Below are 14,528 nucleotides of genomic sequence, written 5' to 3' on the forward strand. Positions count from 1 at the left end.
GAGACTCTGTCTCTACCAAAAATAGAAAATTAGCCAGGGCTTCGTGACACTTGCCTGTAGTCCCAGCTACTCAGGAGGATGAGGGAGGAGGATTTATAATTGTATTTATTAATTTTGAATTACGTTTTAGGGTACTTTGTCCTTTAAAATTATAAAAAATTCTAATTCCTTCACTTGTTTTTCATAATGAATAACAAGCATTAAGTGTATCTGATATACAACCTTTATTAGCAACCTCAGTTTTGCAGAATAAGTGTGGTCCTGGAATAGTTTGCTTATTATACAAACATTCGTGCATTAAAATGATGAATGTATTTTTTTAGGAAAAAATTCTACCTTTCCCTCATCCATTGGATTATCACTTATATGGACAACAGGTCCTGGGTGAGATTTAGATGACCTAAAAAAGAAAACATTAATAAGTTTTCTCAATTAAAAATTTCGATATGACTATATATTCATTACAATAAGAATAAATGAAAAGAAAATAGAGATATATTTATAAAGAAAGAATTGCAGCAAGTGATCAATAACAGATACATAGTTCTTAATATGGAACAAAATAGGAATCAGGAATAAAATGGTAATTCATGTTGACACATGTCAGCAAAATTTACAGTTAAGTACACTTTCTGTATAGGAAAAAATCTTCAATTTAGTCAAAGATTTCAGCACAGAAAATCTATCCTCGAGTAGAATTCTCAAAGCAAGTGTTTTAAACAATGCAGCATCTAAAATATTACTCTCTTATTTTACCCAATTCTAGCCTCCAATTGGGATATCCCATTTAGTTCCACAGTTAATATCAGAAATATGAAAAATTCTATTATATTTTTAAAAATCCACAAAGTATTGCTACCTATACCTGCTCAGAGAAAAAGAAGTGAATACAGTTAAGAATATGGCTGAACTGATGCCCATACATAATCATATCCCTAATTCAGAAACTCCTAAATTTAAGAGATCACTCCACTTCATGAGAGCCATCTGTGAAACCATACAGTCACCTGAATCAGGCCTATCCACTAGAAGTTGTAATCAACTCAAAATAAAAGACCACGAAAGCCCACACTACCACCAAGAGACAGATATATAATAATAATGTCCCTGCCACAGGAAGAAAAACCAGGATAAATATACTATCACAACTACACTAAGACATTACTTTCTTAAAAGATATATCACAAAATTATCCTTATCTCAAAAAGGTGTAAATACTGTGGAATGCAACAATACAAGACTATTTAAAAAAAAAACAAAAAAACAAAAAGAAACAATGAGAATATCCTTAAACTTTGATTTTTATGTCTTAGCAGTGTTATTTGTAGAAAAAGATAAGACATGTAAAATTTAAGACAGAGTGAAAAGTTAAAATTAAAGATGCTCGCGGACCTATAAAACCTATAATTTTTTTTGTTAAAATTGGCAAATGAAAACAATCATTTCAAAATTAAGTAAAATCAACCTTAAGATTAATTCTACAATATGTTAACTTTAGCAAACATTTGCATTATATTTGTTGATCCTTAAAACACATCAAATAAACTAATCAGTGTTTTCAAACACTGGTAGCAACCCATTTGTTGCTCATGATTAGCATTAGAAATAAAAATAATTATAAAATAAAAAAACAAAAATTTAAAGTGTTTTTCATTTAGAAAGAAGAATGATTATTTCATTAAACTTGTGTTTTATATATATGCCTATATAATGTGTGTATATATATCTACATTTGTATATGTTTGTATGTATATTTACATTTGTAAATTTATGCATATATAATTTGTAAAATTTAAATTTACGAACTGCCATGTCAATCGGATAATACTTACGAAAAGCTAATAAATCTATATCTAGTATCAAGAATGTCTGACACATATTTAATTCCATATGGAGTTAGTGACTATCATATGATATTATCATATATAGGTACTGATACTTTCAGATATGAAATATCTGCTCAAACTCACAGTTCAATGGCTTTATTCCACATAATGACGTAGCCTGAGAGTGTGAAGGACTCCACATTGACAATATGTATATTACCTCGTTCAGTGCCCACATAGAGCCACTTACTCTGGAAAGGCAGATGGCAAAATGTAACCCTGCAAGAGAAAATATATTCAAAAAGAAAATCTGAAAAATGTTTGATAAATTTTACTGACTGCATTAGAGGGTTAATCATAATATATGTAATTCAGGAAAAGCAAAAATGATATACAATCATCAGATTTATCTTCTCATTGTGATTAATATTTAATTATGCTAATTTAATTTATACATCAACATAAGGTCTTACAGTAAATAAACAGCATGGCGTAATAGAAAGAAGATGAGTTTTGGAAGTTACAATGTGTTTCAAATCTGGGTATGTCATCCACTAACCATATAACCTTGGGCACATCACAAACTAACCTTTAAGCCACAAGCTTAAAGGATTCCAATATCCACATCACCCCTGGATACTACTGTACTTCTCAGGAGTCACTAAACTCACTAATTTATCTAAGTACCCGTGTTTGCTATTCCTTCCTGGCAAAATGCTCCTCCTTCTTATATTTTTCTTCTGTTCAATATTCAGTTCAAATACCACTCTCATTCAAATTGATATCCCAATTCTTTGTATCTGTCATGCTTGCCTTACACGATAGTTAGGGTCTGTGTTCCTCACTAACTTGTAAGCCTCTAGAAGGACAGAGATCCCTTACACTTAGCCTTAGACAGTATTTCTGAACTATTTCTTCCTATGCCCTGATGATATCGGAAGACTTCATTAAGAAATTATAGGCCAGGTGTGGTGGCTCATGCCTATAGTCCTAACACTCTGCAAGGCCAAGACAAGAGGATCACTTGAGGTCAGGAGTTCAAGACCAGCCTGAGCAAGAGCGAGACTCTGTCTCTACCAAAAATAGAAAATTAGCCAGGGCTTCGTGACACTTGCCTGTAGTCCCAGCTACTCAGGAGGATGAGGGAGGAGGATTGCTTGAGCCCAAGAGTTTGAGGTTGCAGTGAGCTATAATGATGCCACTGCACTCTACCCAGGATGACAGACAGAGAACTCTGTCTCAAAAAAAAAACCAAAACACCAGAAAAAAGAAATTATAATGATTCATATGCATTTACTAAACTTTATTATTATTCCAACAGTTTCAGATACCTTTTATATCAGTTTATTTGATTTCAAGGTAAAGAATGGATAATATCTTGCCCTTTTCTTGGAACATTTATTTTTAGTGAAAAAAAAAAAAGTAGCATGATGTAAAAATATATAATGCTCATTTTTCTACAGACCACTAATTTTGTTTCTCAGAATAGACTTTGAAATTTCACTGGAATAGCACTTCAAATAATAGACAATGATAATAATCACTACTAGACTGTCAATACTAACATGAGGCACTGGGCAACACAGAGCATACAGAATATTTGCTATTCTCATTAACGAAAAATTTTATTACAGAGAATTTTCAAGATGAAAACACTTATCAAATAAATGTACATGCAACTCAAATTCTCATCCTTTCCTAGAGGTAATGTTCAATTAGATAATTACTTAAGCTTCCTACATTCATAATTTTTGTTGCATGTTTTATATAACAACATATGTCCTCTTTCTAGAGAATTTATGTAAACTTAACAAAGTACAGACATGTCAACTGAATAAACAAAATCATTTTATAGTACCTTGTTATTTTACAAGGTTCACTTTCTTAGTATTAGCTACCATCCTATGATTTTTTTTTTCTCAGTCAACTATAATATAAAACCAACTTACACTGCAGAGATATTTGAAACACCTTTACGTTTTCCAGAAGTAAGAAAAACAAACTATTTAGTATTTAATACTTAAACAAGGAACTTAAATGCTTACTTAACTATCTTGGTACGAAGACTTTATTTAATAGGGCCCCTAAAATGACTCGTATATGCTTTTTTAACAAATAGAAATCATGAGAGTATGTTTGTACAAAGCACCACGAAATTTATTAATAAAAATTACTCTGCTCCATAACAACCCTCTTTATTTAAGTAAACTGAGAGGAGGGAAAAGTTGAATGTTTTTTGTCGCAATTAACTCAAGAATTTTTTAACTAGCAAATCGTCATGGCTCTGAACACATACGAATAGGAAGAGTGAAAAAACTAAAATTCTGGTTGTAACTAAATAAAATAATACCGTGTCAGTGATATGAGGGAAAGATCAATAAGAAAATTTGATTCACCAAAATATACGACTAGGAAAGCAAATCAATCAGCGTGTCCTACCAAGAATTGTCACTTGCCACTCACTGATAGAGTTTCGATATGACTCTGCAAGCAACTGATTTATTATGGTCTCTGTGCAGTCAAACCTCTCTGCATTAGCAGAGATAATCTGTATTTGCAGCCACTCCCCAGCGCTGGCATCACCACCTCAGCTCCACCTCAGACCATCAGGCATTAGATTCTCATAGGAGCGTGCAACCTGGATCCCTCACATGGGTTCGTGCTCCTATGAGAATCTGATGCGTCATTGATCTGACAGGAGGCTGAGCTCAGGTGGTCATGTGAGCAATGGGGAGCAGTTGTGAATAAAGAAGAAGCTTCCTTGGCCCACCTGCTGCTCACTTCCTGTTGTGCAGCCCAGTTCCTAACAGGCCACTGACTGTACTAGTCTGTGGCCTGGGGGCTGGGACCGCAGGTATAGGGGATTTCTTAAAGATCTGTCATTAATGATCTTGGAGGACAAAGATGCCAGGGTGTTTTTATATGGTAAGGGCTATGATAAACTGAAGCAACCTGATACTCATTGGCAACTGTTAAATTTCACTTTTCCATGAAAACTCTTTTTTCCTACTTTAATATAAGACTGCCTTTTATTGTACTTTACGAGGTAGATGTACTCTAAACATCTCGCAATCTATGGCTTATGTCTTTTTTATTATTTATGGTTTCTCTCTCTATATATACACACACATACACAATGCACAAATATGATCCTATTTGTGCATATATGTAAGCTTACTATCTTAAATGATTTTTATTAGTCTTATTTTATTGTGTTTGCCTCTCCCTTTCCCAAAATTTACTCTCTCCATAAGTCTTATTAACAACCTGGAACATATGTTTCCTTATTTTTCCTTCATGTTCATAAACTATACAAATAAGACATGAGACATTTTGGATGAGAAGGGAGTCACTTTTAAAAAGGAAGATGTACAAATTTTTCTGAATCTTGTGTTCTTATCCATCAGCACCTGGTAGATGGAGTCTGTCTTTTAACTTCATGGTACATGTATAATACAGAACTTTTAAATTTTCATATAGAGATTACATCTACTTTATTACATAGCTTGTGCTTTGCATAAGCTGTTTAAGCACTCCTTGCCCAGGTCTTACAGATACTCCCTACATTACTTTCTTCCAAGTTCTACTTGTAATTTTTCTGCAGACGTTTCACAGTTTAGTCTTTAACTAATTTGCAATTCATTTTGGTTATGAGGTAGGAACCACTTTTCCTCATTTAGATAAGAATTGTCACAGCATCTTTCATTTATTGCAAGCATCCTTTGCTTACATGCAATGCCACCTCTATCATATATTAAATGGGTCTCTCTCGACATACACATTTCTGAAAACCATACATTGTGTTTTTGGTCCATTTGTCTTCCCCTTATAATTATTATACCACTTTCATTTCCACAGCTTTATAAAAATTTTTGATATCTAATAAAATATGTTCCATTATCTCATTTTTATTTTTCAAAATTGTGTTGGCTATTCTGTGCCTTTCTTTTTTCCGTATGAATTTTAAAATCAGCTTATGATGTCCCATGAGCAACCCTGTTAAAAATTCTGATTGGAATACGACTAAATACCAAAAATAGTAAATTTATAGATTAATTTGAGGACAAATGACAATTTAGAATTTGATTATTTCTTCCTATGAAGTCCTTCATTTGTTTAGATCTTCTTTTATTCTTCAATAAAATTTTAATATTTTCTCCACACAGACCTTATATTTTTTTCATGATCTGTGCATTTTTTCCTTTTTCCTCCCATTTACTTTTGAACTTTGTGTAATTACATTTTATCTATTACAGTTTAACAGCTATATTTTAAGCTTTCGTAAGTCCAATCTTAAAAATGTCAAAATTTTAATAACACAAATTTGATACCATTTACTATGATTTTGATTACCAATTAAGTTGATCTTCTTTCTTCTATCTCGTTTACCCATTCTTTTTATTTCCACCATTTTATCTCTTTTCCTAACCATTATTGATTCATTTTCTTCATTCTTTTTTTTAACTCCTCTAATGGTTTTTATGTTTTATATTTATCCTTCCATGGTTACCTTTATACTTTTAAGACACATGTTTAACTTTATAACTTTCTAACAAAGTCTCAAAGAATGAGTATTTGAGGGGGATGGGAGTGTCAGGTTAAGTGCTACATTTTCTGAGTTCTTTCACAGATGATAATGTCATCAGAATATAACTTACAAAGGTATTTTTAATTCTATTTATTATGCCAGGAATTAGCCCTTTCAATGTAAGATATTTTGGTTCAACAAAATTTTCTTCAGTTATGCCTTTGATCACTTCTTCTCCCTCCATTGTTCTGTTTTCACTTGCCTTTTCTACCACAAAAACAAATACCCTGTAATTCTTAGGCTGAAATGCCATCCCTCCAACCTCTGTCCTTCATCCTCATCATCATCTCTCTTACTATACTAATTCCATTGCTGTAACGTGTTTATTATTAAGCAAATAAATTTTAACTCAAGAAGTTAAAAACAAAAAGTAGAGAATTGACATAAAAATTGGTATAATAAATTACATATCAGTAAAATAGTAAAACTAATAAGTCCATGAACTACTTCTTTTAAAATACAATTAAACAGATCAACTTCTGACAAATCATGTTAACAGAAATAAGGTAAAGGGAGAAAGAAACTACAGTGAGTATAAAAATGAATGTAAGTACTTAAGAATACAATGGTACACAAACCTCTAATCTTAATGAAATTCATGACAGTCTTTATCATAAAATTTATTTAAGAAATAGGAAAACATAAAGCACTAATAATCATGGATGAAAGCGAATATACTTACAAATTATATACTAAAAGTTCTAGTCTTAAAAAGCTTAAGACTTTGAACATCCATAGATTTTGGCATTCGTAGGGAGTTCCAGAACCAATTACACAGAGACACCGAGGGAAGACTGTAATTTTTAAATTAAGATGAGTTTATCGGGAAGCAACCCCACTGTAAGTCAAGGAGCATCTGTATATTTACCCCAACCGAACATTCCCAAGGTCTCAACCAATTACAGCATCAAATCAAGTCCAAAATCTTAACAAAGTATCATCAGCTGAAAAATCCCATATCTAAACATCTAAATTTGTTGTAGATGAGAGTTCTGGATGTAACCCATTAAGTATAGCTCTTGGGCACAATTGCACTCCATCTGTGGTCCTTTGAAACTAAAGAAACAAATTATCTGCCCCAACATTCCCAGCATGCAGTGATGAAACAGACACAGGATGACAATCACAGTCTTGTGGACTGAGTCTGTGTCTCTCGGTGCCGTCTCAGAGGGTATGCTCATAGAGGCCACCTGATTCCTACGTGGCCATCTCCATCTTCAAGGCCAGCAGGGGAGAATCTCCTTTCCATTGACTCCTTTGCAGGCTCTGAACCTTTTGCCAGGAAGAATCTAGTGTCTTTTAAAGGTTCACCTGATTAAGTTATGCCTACTGAGACTAATTCCCTATTTTAAGGTCAGCTAATTTGGGAACTTAATTACATCTGCAAAATGCCCTCATCTAGATAGGCATTTGTTTAAATAATGAGAAGTATGTAGGTGTACACCAGGGGGCAGATATCTTGGGACCTATCTTAGAATTCTGCCTACCACAGATATATATTTAGCAGTTGAATGTTTGGGTCATGGTGTATGCAAATACTGCCAAAATATTTTCCAAAGTGATTGTGACATTTAAAACTCCCACTAGTAGGTTATGAGAAGTTTCAGTTGCATCACAAATCTAGCCGATCTTTTAGGCATTCTGATTGTAGAATTGTAGAATTAGTTTGAATTTTCCTGATTACTGACTTTTGTCTTCTTAAAAAAAACTAAAAAAGACTGGGTTAATTATTGCATTTATGTTTTAATATAAATCTCTAAAATTGGCATATGTTCATACTGTAATATGTGTCTGGGTCTCTGCTTTAATGTAAGCTATTCAAGAATTTTATTCTTCTTTGTTATCCCAACATCTAGCATAATCTCTGGCACATAGTAAACACTCAATATTTGGTGAACTGAACTTAATTTAGATTCTAAATTTTTTTTTTTTTCATTTCCAACTTTGAAGCACTACTCTCACTCTACATTCCTCCTAGGCCAACCAACAATGGTACAGGAGTCAGTTCATTCGGTAATCTAAGACATAATTTGTCTGGGCCAATATTGCATTAATACAGTTAGAAAAATTACATATGCCCTAATCATATCTACCATTAAACTACTTAGCATTTTGTCTTAAATTTTTTTTAAAAAGTGCTTTCATTTATTAATTCTTTTGTTACTACTTTTTATAAGACTTAGCTCTAATCATTCTTATGTTTACCTTTGGTTATATATCCCCTCCCTCCATATAATCTTTTTATATGTTTTTATATAATCTTTTTATATAACATTGTAAGGCCCTTATGAAACCAGACCAGTCTCTCTATCTCTCCCCGTTTCCTTGCCAGAATTTCTTAGTCATTATGGATAATTTTATTCTAGGAAGTTATCCAAAACTTCCTGAACATCTTTCCTTTTACATTTTCAAGGTCATCAAATTGTAACTGTCTGTCCTCTGAGTATTAAAAGAATTTTGTTTCTTTCTTCATTTCAAATGTTGACTGAATATGTGGCTCTCAATACCCAGAATTCCCAAGATGACTCATCATTTCCATATTACCTACCAATTCTCTTTGTAGGTTAGAATTAGTTCCAGAGTAGCAGATCCCCTATCTGCCTTTTTATCAGGCTTGGATATCATTTCATTCCTGTGTTCTAGTCATTAATTTCATCGCACTACATCATTTCTAATGCTTGTACACTTTTCATTAAGCTGCTTTCAAAGAAAAGTATTTTGACAATATCATGCAATTACCACAGAAACTGTAAGTCTAGGTCTCTAATTTGTTCCAATAATATGATTAAATTTTTTTCTTATTTAATACATGCAGTGAGTTAATTCAAAATCTTTGTAAAACCTGTATAGATTCTGGGGGTGGGGGGCTGGTATTTATCCCAACACTCTTACAGATAAGTTCATGTCTTGTTCATGTGCATACTTGAGTGAATTATAAGCTTTATAACTATGCAAAGCAAAATATTTATGTAATATAGTAAGAGTAAAATGTGAAAAATGAGGTTTTGTTTCTACATTAACTTATTTATGCTACTAGGAAATCAGATGCTAGGGCAGCAACCAGTTCCTGCAATACATTATAAGCACCAAATCACTTGTTGTGTTGGTATCTGAATGGATTACTTCATTTCTCAAGTAATTTTTTTTCCTTAAGAGGTCTGTAGACACGAATGCTCCATTTATATTTAAGTTGACATAAAATTTTGATTATTAATGTATTCCATGTAATGTATTTTCCTTTCCACTACTTTAGAATGCATGCGTACTTATTTTATTCTCAAAACTTAATAGATGCATCATTAAATGGAATAGCCATATCTGAACTGTAAATCCGAGTATTAGAATAAAGGAAAAACATATCTTTAGAAGAAATTAATAATTTCAACATTATGACTCCGCTATACAGGTATTTAACATACCTATGGGAAAAAATATCCATTCTATAAAATTTCAAGAAGAGAAACTTTTCTTGATCCTTGAAAATAAATAATATTTATGTGAAAGTGTTATATAAACAGTAAGTCACTATATAAATTGAGATATATATTGGGTACCAAATAGGAAAAATCACACACATAGTTTAGACCTCAGTCTTAAAAGGTTTCATATATTATTATTTTAAAACTTATGTAAAAGTTTAACATGGCTGAGAATACTGGTCATAGTAAATCATGGTGATGAAACAAGACTAGCAGATAGTTTTAATTGTTTCTCAACCCATGACTTCCTCCTAATTTAAATATCTTTAAAAGAAAAAATATTAATAAAACAGAGTTTTATAAACTTTTCATATTTTTCCCTACCTTTCCTAGTTTTATAAGTAAAAATGCAAGTAACATAAAAGTAAAACATAATAATTTAAATATTAAGTTAACTCAAATCCATTGCAGAATAAGGGGAAACTAGGCTATTGCTTACTGTACTTCAATGTCAACAATAAAAATAAACAGTGTAATAGTCACTACAACTATTCACAAATATTCCAGTTACCTTTCTTCCTGGGTGTACAACTGAAATTAGGAATGGCCACATGACCTGCTCTGGCCAATTAAAGGAGCAGAAGAGATGTATATCACTTCCAGGCAGAAGCTTTAAGAGCTAATACGTGTTTTACCACATTCTCTTTCTACCTCTTTGGTGGTGATTGGTAATGTTTTATTTTACTTTTTCTTTTCTTTCCAAGAAACCTATTAGAAGTAGAGACTGGCAATATTTTAAAGACTGACTGTTCCTCAGCCAGGATTCTGGAGTAAAGTCGACAATGAAAAGGAACAGTGTTCCCAGCAAACCCACAAAAGACACATGGTGTAAGGAAAAATAAATTGTTCAAAGTCACTGAAATTTTGAGAGTATTTGTCACCATAGCATAGCTCAGATTGTCCTGATTAATACAGAATATAAACACTGAATGTAAAGCAGTTGTATAAGGAAAAGAAGGCTGGACTCCTACAAATGAAGGGTGAAAGAATGGGAAGGGAAGGACAGGATTCCGCCCCTTCTCCTGCCTGGGGAAGCTACTCCGACAGAAGGCTTCCACGAGGGTACAGACTGCAGCGTGTTATGAAATAAGTTCTGAATGCCACAGAACTCAGGCTGAGGGGCAGAACAGGTACCACTGCCGGGAGCAGGCTCCTAGAGCTGGTGGACAGCCTCCATCTTGCCATCCCACTGCACCTGTAGGATAGTGCTGAGGAAAACTAGGCTCCTCCCAAATGCCACCTCTATCCTTTCAGCCACTTGAGGAAATCTTCAGTCTTGAGAGAATATGACAAGGTTCATCCATGAGGCACCAAGTCCATTCCTTGGCATTTTAAGTTCAATGGCTGCCAGACAAGTTTGTAGCTGTCCTAGGGGATTTCATCGAGAGAAGTTATTCAAAGACCAAGTACTCCTGCTACGGTTCCTTGTTTACTGTTGCCCTAATGAAAGCCAAGGGGGAGCTGAACTTTCAACAGGCCCCAACAGTTTCTGCTGGTTAGCTGAGTAAACCATATTATGGACTCAAAACTAGAAAATCCATCAGTTAATTTCATTTGTAACTTTCAGGACTACTTCATACAATTATTCAGATTACGCCCTGCATAACAGCACCTAACTGAGGAGGGACTAATGGACAAGGTCAGGCTGCATCCACTAAGAACAATCACTTTTTTGCACTTCAGTGTGCCAAGACATGTGCCTACAGGCAGCTTACAGTTCCCCACCCATGTTTACTAGAATTTATGGGAGACCATCTGTAGAGGCACCACAAAGCGGATGTACTCCCTACCTGACCCTTCTGCCTCTGCCCTGATCACCAAAGCCCTCAAGGAACCACCAAGAGACAGAAAGAAACAGAAGAACATTAAGCACAATGGAAATATCACTTTTGATGAGATTGTCAACATTGCCAGACAGATGCAGCACCGATCTTTAGCCAGAGAACTCTCTGGAACCATTAAAGAGATCCTGGGGACTGCCCAGTCTGTGGGCTGCAACGTTCGTTGATGGCCACCACCCACATGATATCATAGATGACATCAACAGTGGTGCAGTGGAATGCCCAGTTAGTTTAAAAGTACAAAGGAAAATATTTCAATAAAGGATCATTTAACACCCCCCAAAAAAAAAAGTTGACCATCATCAACTCCTGACTCTGGCACTCCTTGAGGTTTGATTCTTTCTCCATGAAGATTTACCATGACAATTTGTAGTGTGTTTGGGAACTTGGACCATGTACTGCCACATTCCTATGCCCTGTGAGGAATATGAACACACCACTGGCAAATGTAGTATCAGAGGTCTTCTTCCACTGGAATTCTAGCTCCTGCCATAATCTCTCCTCTTTTTATATCCTTATTCTATAAGTTTTTTTTATTTTAATTCTTTTTTACTTTTTAAGCTTTTTTGTTAAAAACTAAGACACAAAAACACGCATTAGCCTAGGGCCAACACAGGGTTGGGATTATCAATATTCTGTCTTCCACCTCCACATCTTTTCCCACTAAAAAGTCTTCAGGGAAAATGACATGCATGTAACTGTCATCTCCTTTGATAACAGTGACTTCTTCTGGAACACCTCCTAAAGGACCTGCCTGAAGCTGCTTTACGGTTAACTTTTTTTTTTTAATAAGTAGTAGGAATACACTCTAAAATACCAACTAAAAGTATAGTATAGTAAATACATAAACCAGTAACCCAGTCATCTATTATCATTATCAAGTATTATGTACTATACATAATTGTATATGCTATACTTTTATACAAATGGCAGCACAGCAGGTTTGTTCATACCAGCATTGCCACAAACAAGTGAGTAATGCATTGCACTAAGATGCTACAACACTACGACGGCTAGGACAGCACTATAATCCTATGGGACCACCATCATATGTGTGGTCCATCGCTGAAACATTGTTATGCATTGCAGGCCTATATACGACATTCTGGAAAAAGTAAAAGCTATAGAGACAGTAACAAATCAGTGATTGTCAAGGGTTTGGGGTGAGAGGAAGAAGAATGAACAGGTTAAGTGTAGGGGCTTTTTAGGGCAGTGAAATAATCTATACGATACTGTAATAGTACTGTATATACTGTAATAATACTGTAATTCTATACGATACTTGACATTAGACATTTGTCAAAATCCATAGAACTGTATAACACCAAGAGTGAACCTTAATATAAATTATGGACTTTAATGAATAATATATTGATATCAGTTCATAAATTATAACAAAAGTACAATAATGCAAGATGTTAATATTAGGGAAAATTGTGAGTGCACAAGCGTCAGACGAGGATGGAAGGAGAGCTGGGGAAATGGTGGTGTATGAGGTATGTGGAAACTCTCTGTACTTTCTGCTCAATAATTCTATAAGTCCAAAACTGTTATAAAAATAAAGTCTATTAATTTTTAAAAATGTGCATCTTAAAATCAAAGAAATGTGATATAGTCCCCTTTCTTGGGGAATCATAATACAGTAAGAGTTAGAAAGAGAGAAATGGACCTAATGGGACAACTACAAATTTCAAGATATTCCATTTTCTGTTTAACGATCAAGTAATATCAACCTTACAGAGAGCCCCTCCTGTTGCACTTGATAAGTTTTGCCCCTTTAATGGCCTAGATAGCTGACCCCTGAGAAATATGTTGAAATAATAAACCAGGGTTTGTGCTTTCACACTGCTGACAAGAATATATGTTATGAGGCATTTCAGCAACCAGATGTTGCAAATGACCATTAAACTTTGCTAACTCTGTGGTCTTTGTGTTGCTTTCGTAGAAAACAGCTACCAGCTCTCAAGATAACATCGAGGAACCGAAACTTTCCAGACCTCCTGCTACAGACTCCATGATGCCAAGACCCTCCATTCATCACAGGCATTTGACATCTATATTAGTCTACCTGCTGATCCCATGACCCATACCTCTGCACAGCTTACACACAATCCCTGCTGCAGCATGAAGCCACATTCCCTACCCATCTATAAAAACCTCCATCCCCAGTTAGTCAGAAAGGCAGACTTGAGAATTATCTCCCATCTCCTAGCTGAAGTCACCTGCAACGAAGCCCTTCTTCCCCCAATACTTGTTGTAGTGACTGGCTTTCTGTGCAAAAAGCCCTTTTGGTTTGGTAGCACAAATACTAAATACTTACTATGTTAAAAAATGTCACTAATTATCTTTTCATTAGGAATAGGATGTGGTATTTATTTCTCCTTAGATCTTCCAACTCTTTAGTCTCTTTGTTGCTATTTACTCTTTGCCGCATTCTGAGTACCATTTCCTCCAACCCACATTTCTCACTTATTCTATGAAATGTCATGAGGATCACATAAGACAGTGTAAGTTAAGGCCCTAGCTCAAAGGTTTCCTTCCTTCACTTCAAGGCCACACTTCTTACCTCTACCACAAAAGCTCTCACATTTCTTTCTTTCCAGTTTTATTGTCAAGAGGTTTTAATCACAAGTTTAGACTTTAAAGAAGTAAAAATTAACTCAAAAAAAAGTACCTAGTCAAGAAAACAACTTTTCTTCAGAAATTTAAAATAAAGAGTCAAGTATTTCCCTTCTGGTTTTCCTATAAGATTAGAAATTCAAACACTTTCTTCAAAATATGAAAAAAAGATTGT

At 34.3% G+C, this 14,528-nt stretch overlaps 1 protein-coding gene across 1 annotated transcript in view; it reads right to left on the reverse strand.

Moving 5' to 3' along the window:
* STXBP5 (syntaxin binding protein 5 (tomosyn)) overlaps nt 1–14,528 on the reverse strand; it is a 190,629-nt gene that overhangs the window by 129,934 nt on the left and 46,167 nt on the right. The window contains exons 3-4 of the mRNA XM_012655516.1: nt 1,971–2,105; nt 337–400 (exon numbers count right to left, since the gene is read on the reverse strand). Coding sequence (XP_012510970.1) covers nt 337–400; nt 1,971–2,105 — 199 coding nt within the window. The remainder of the gene's footprint in view (nt 1–336; nt 401–1,970; nt 2,106–14,528) is intronic.

Source organism: Propithecus coquereli, unplaced genomic scaffold, assembly GCF_000956105.1.
Source record: "Propithecus coquereli isolate 6110/MARCELLA unplaced genomic scaffold, Pcoq_1.0 Scaffold48, whole genome shotgun sequence".
NCBI classification, from domain to species: Eukaryota; Metazoa; Chordata; class Mammalia; order Primates; family Indriidae; genus Propithecus; species Propithecus coquereli.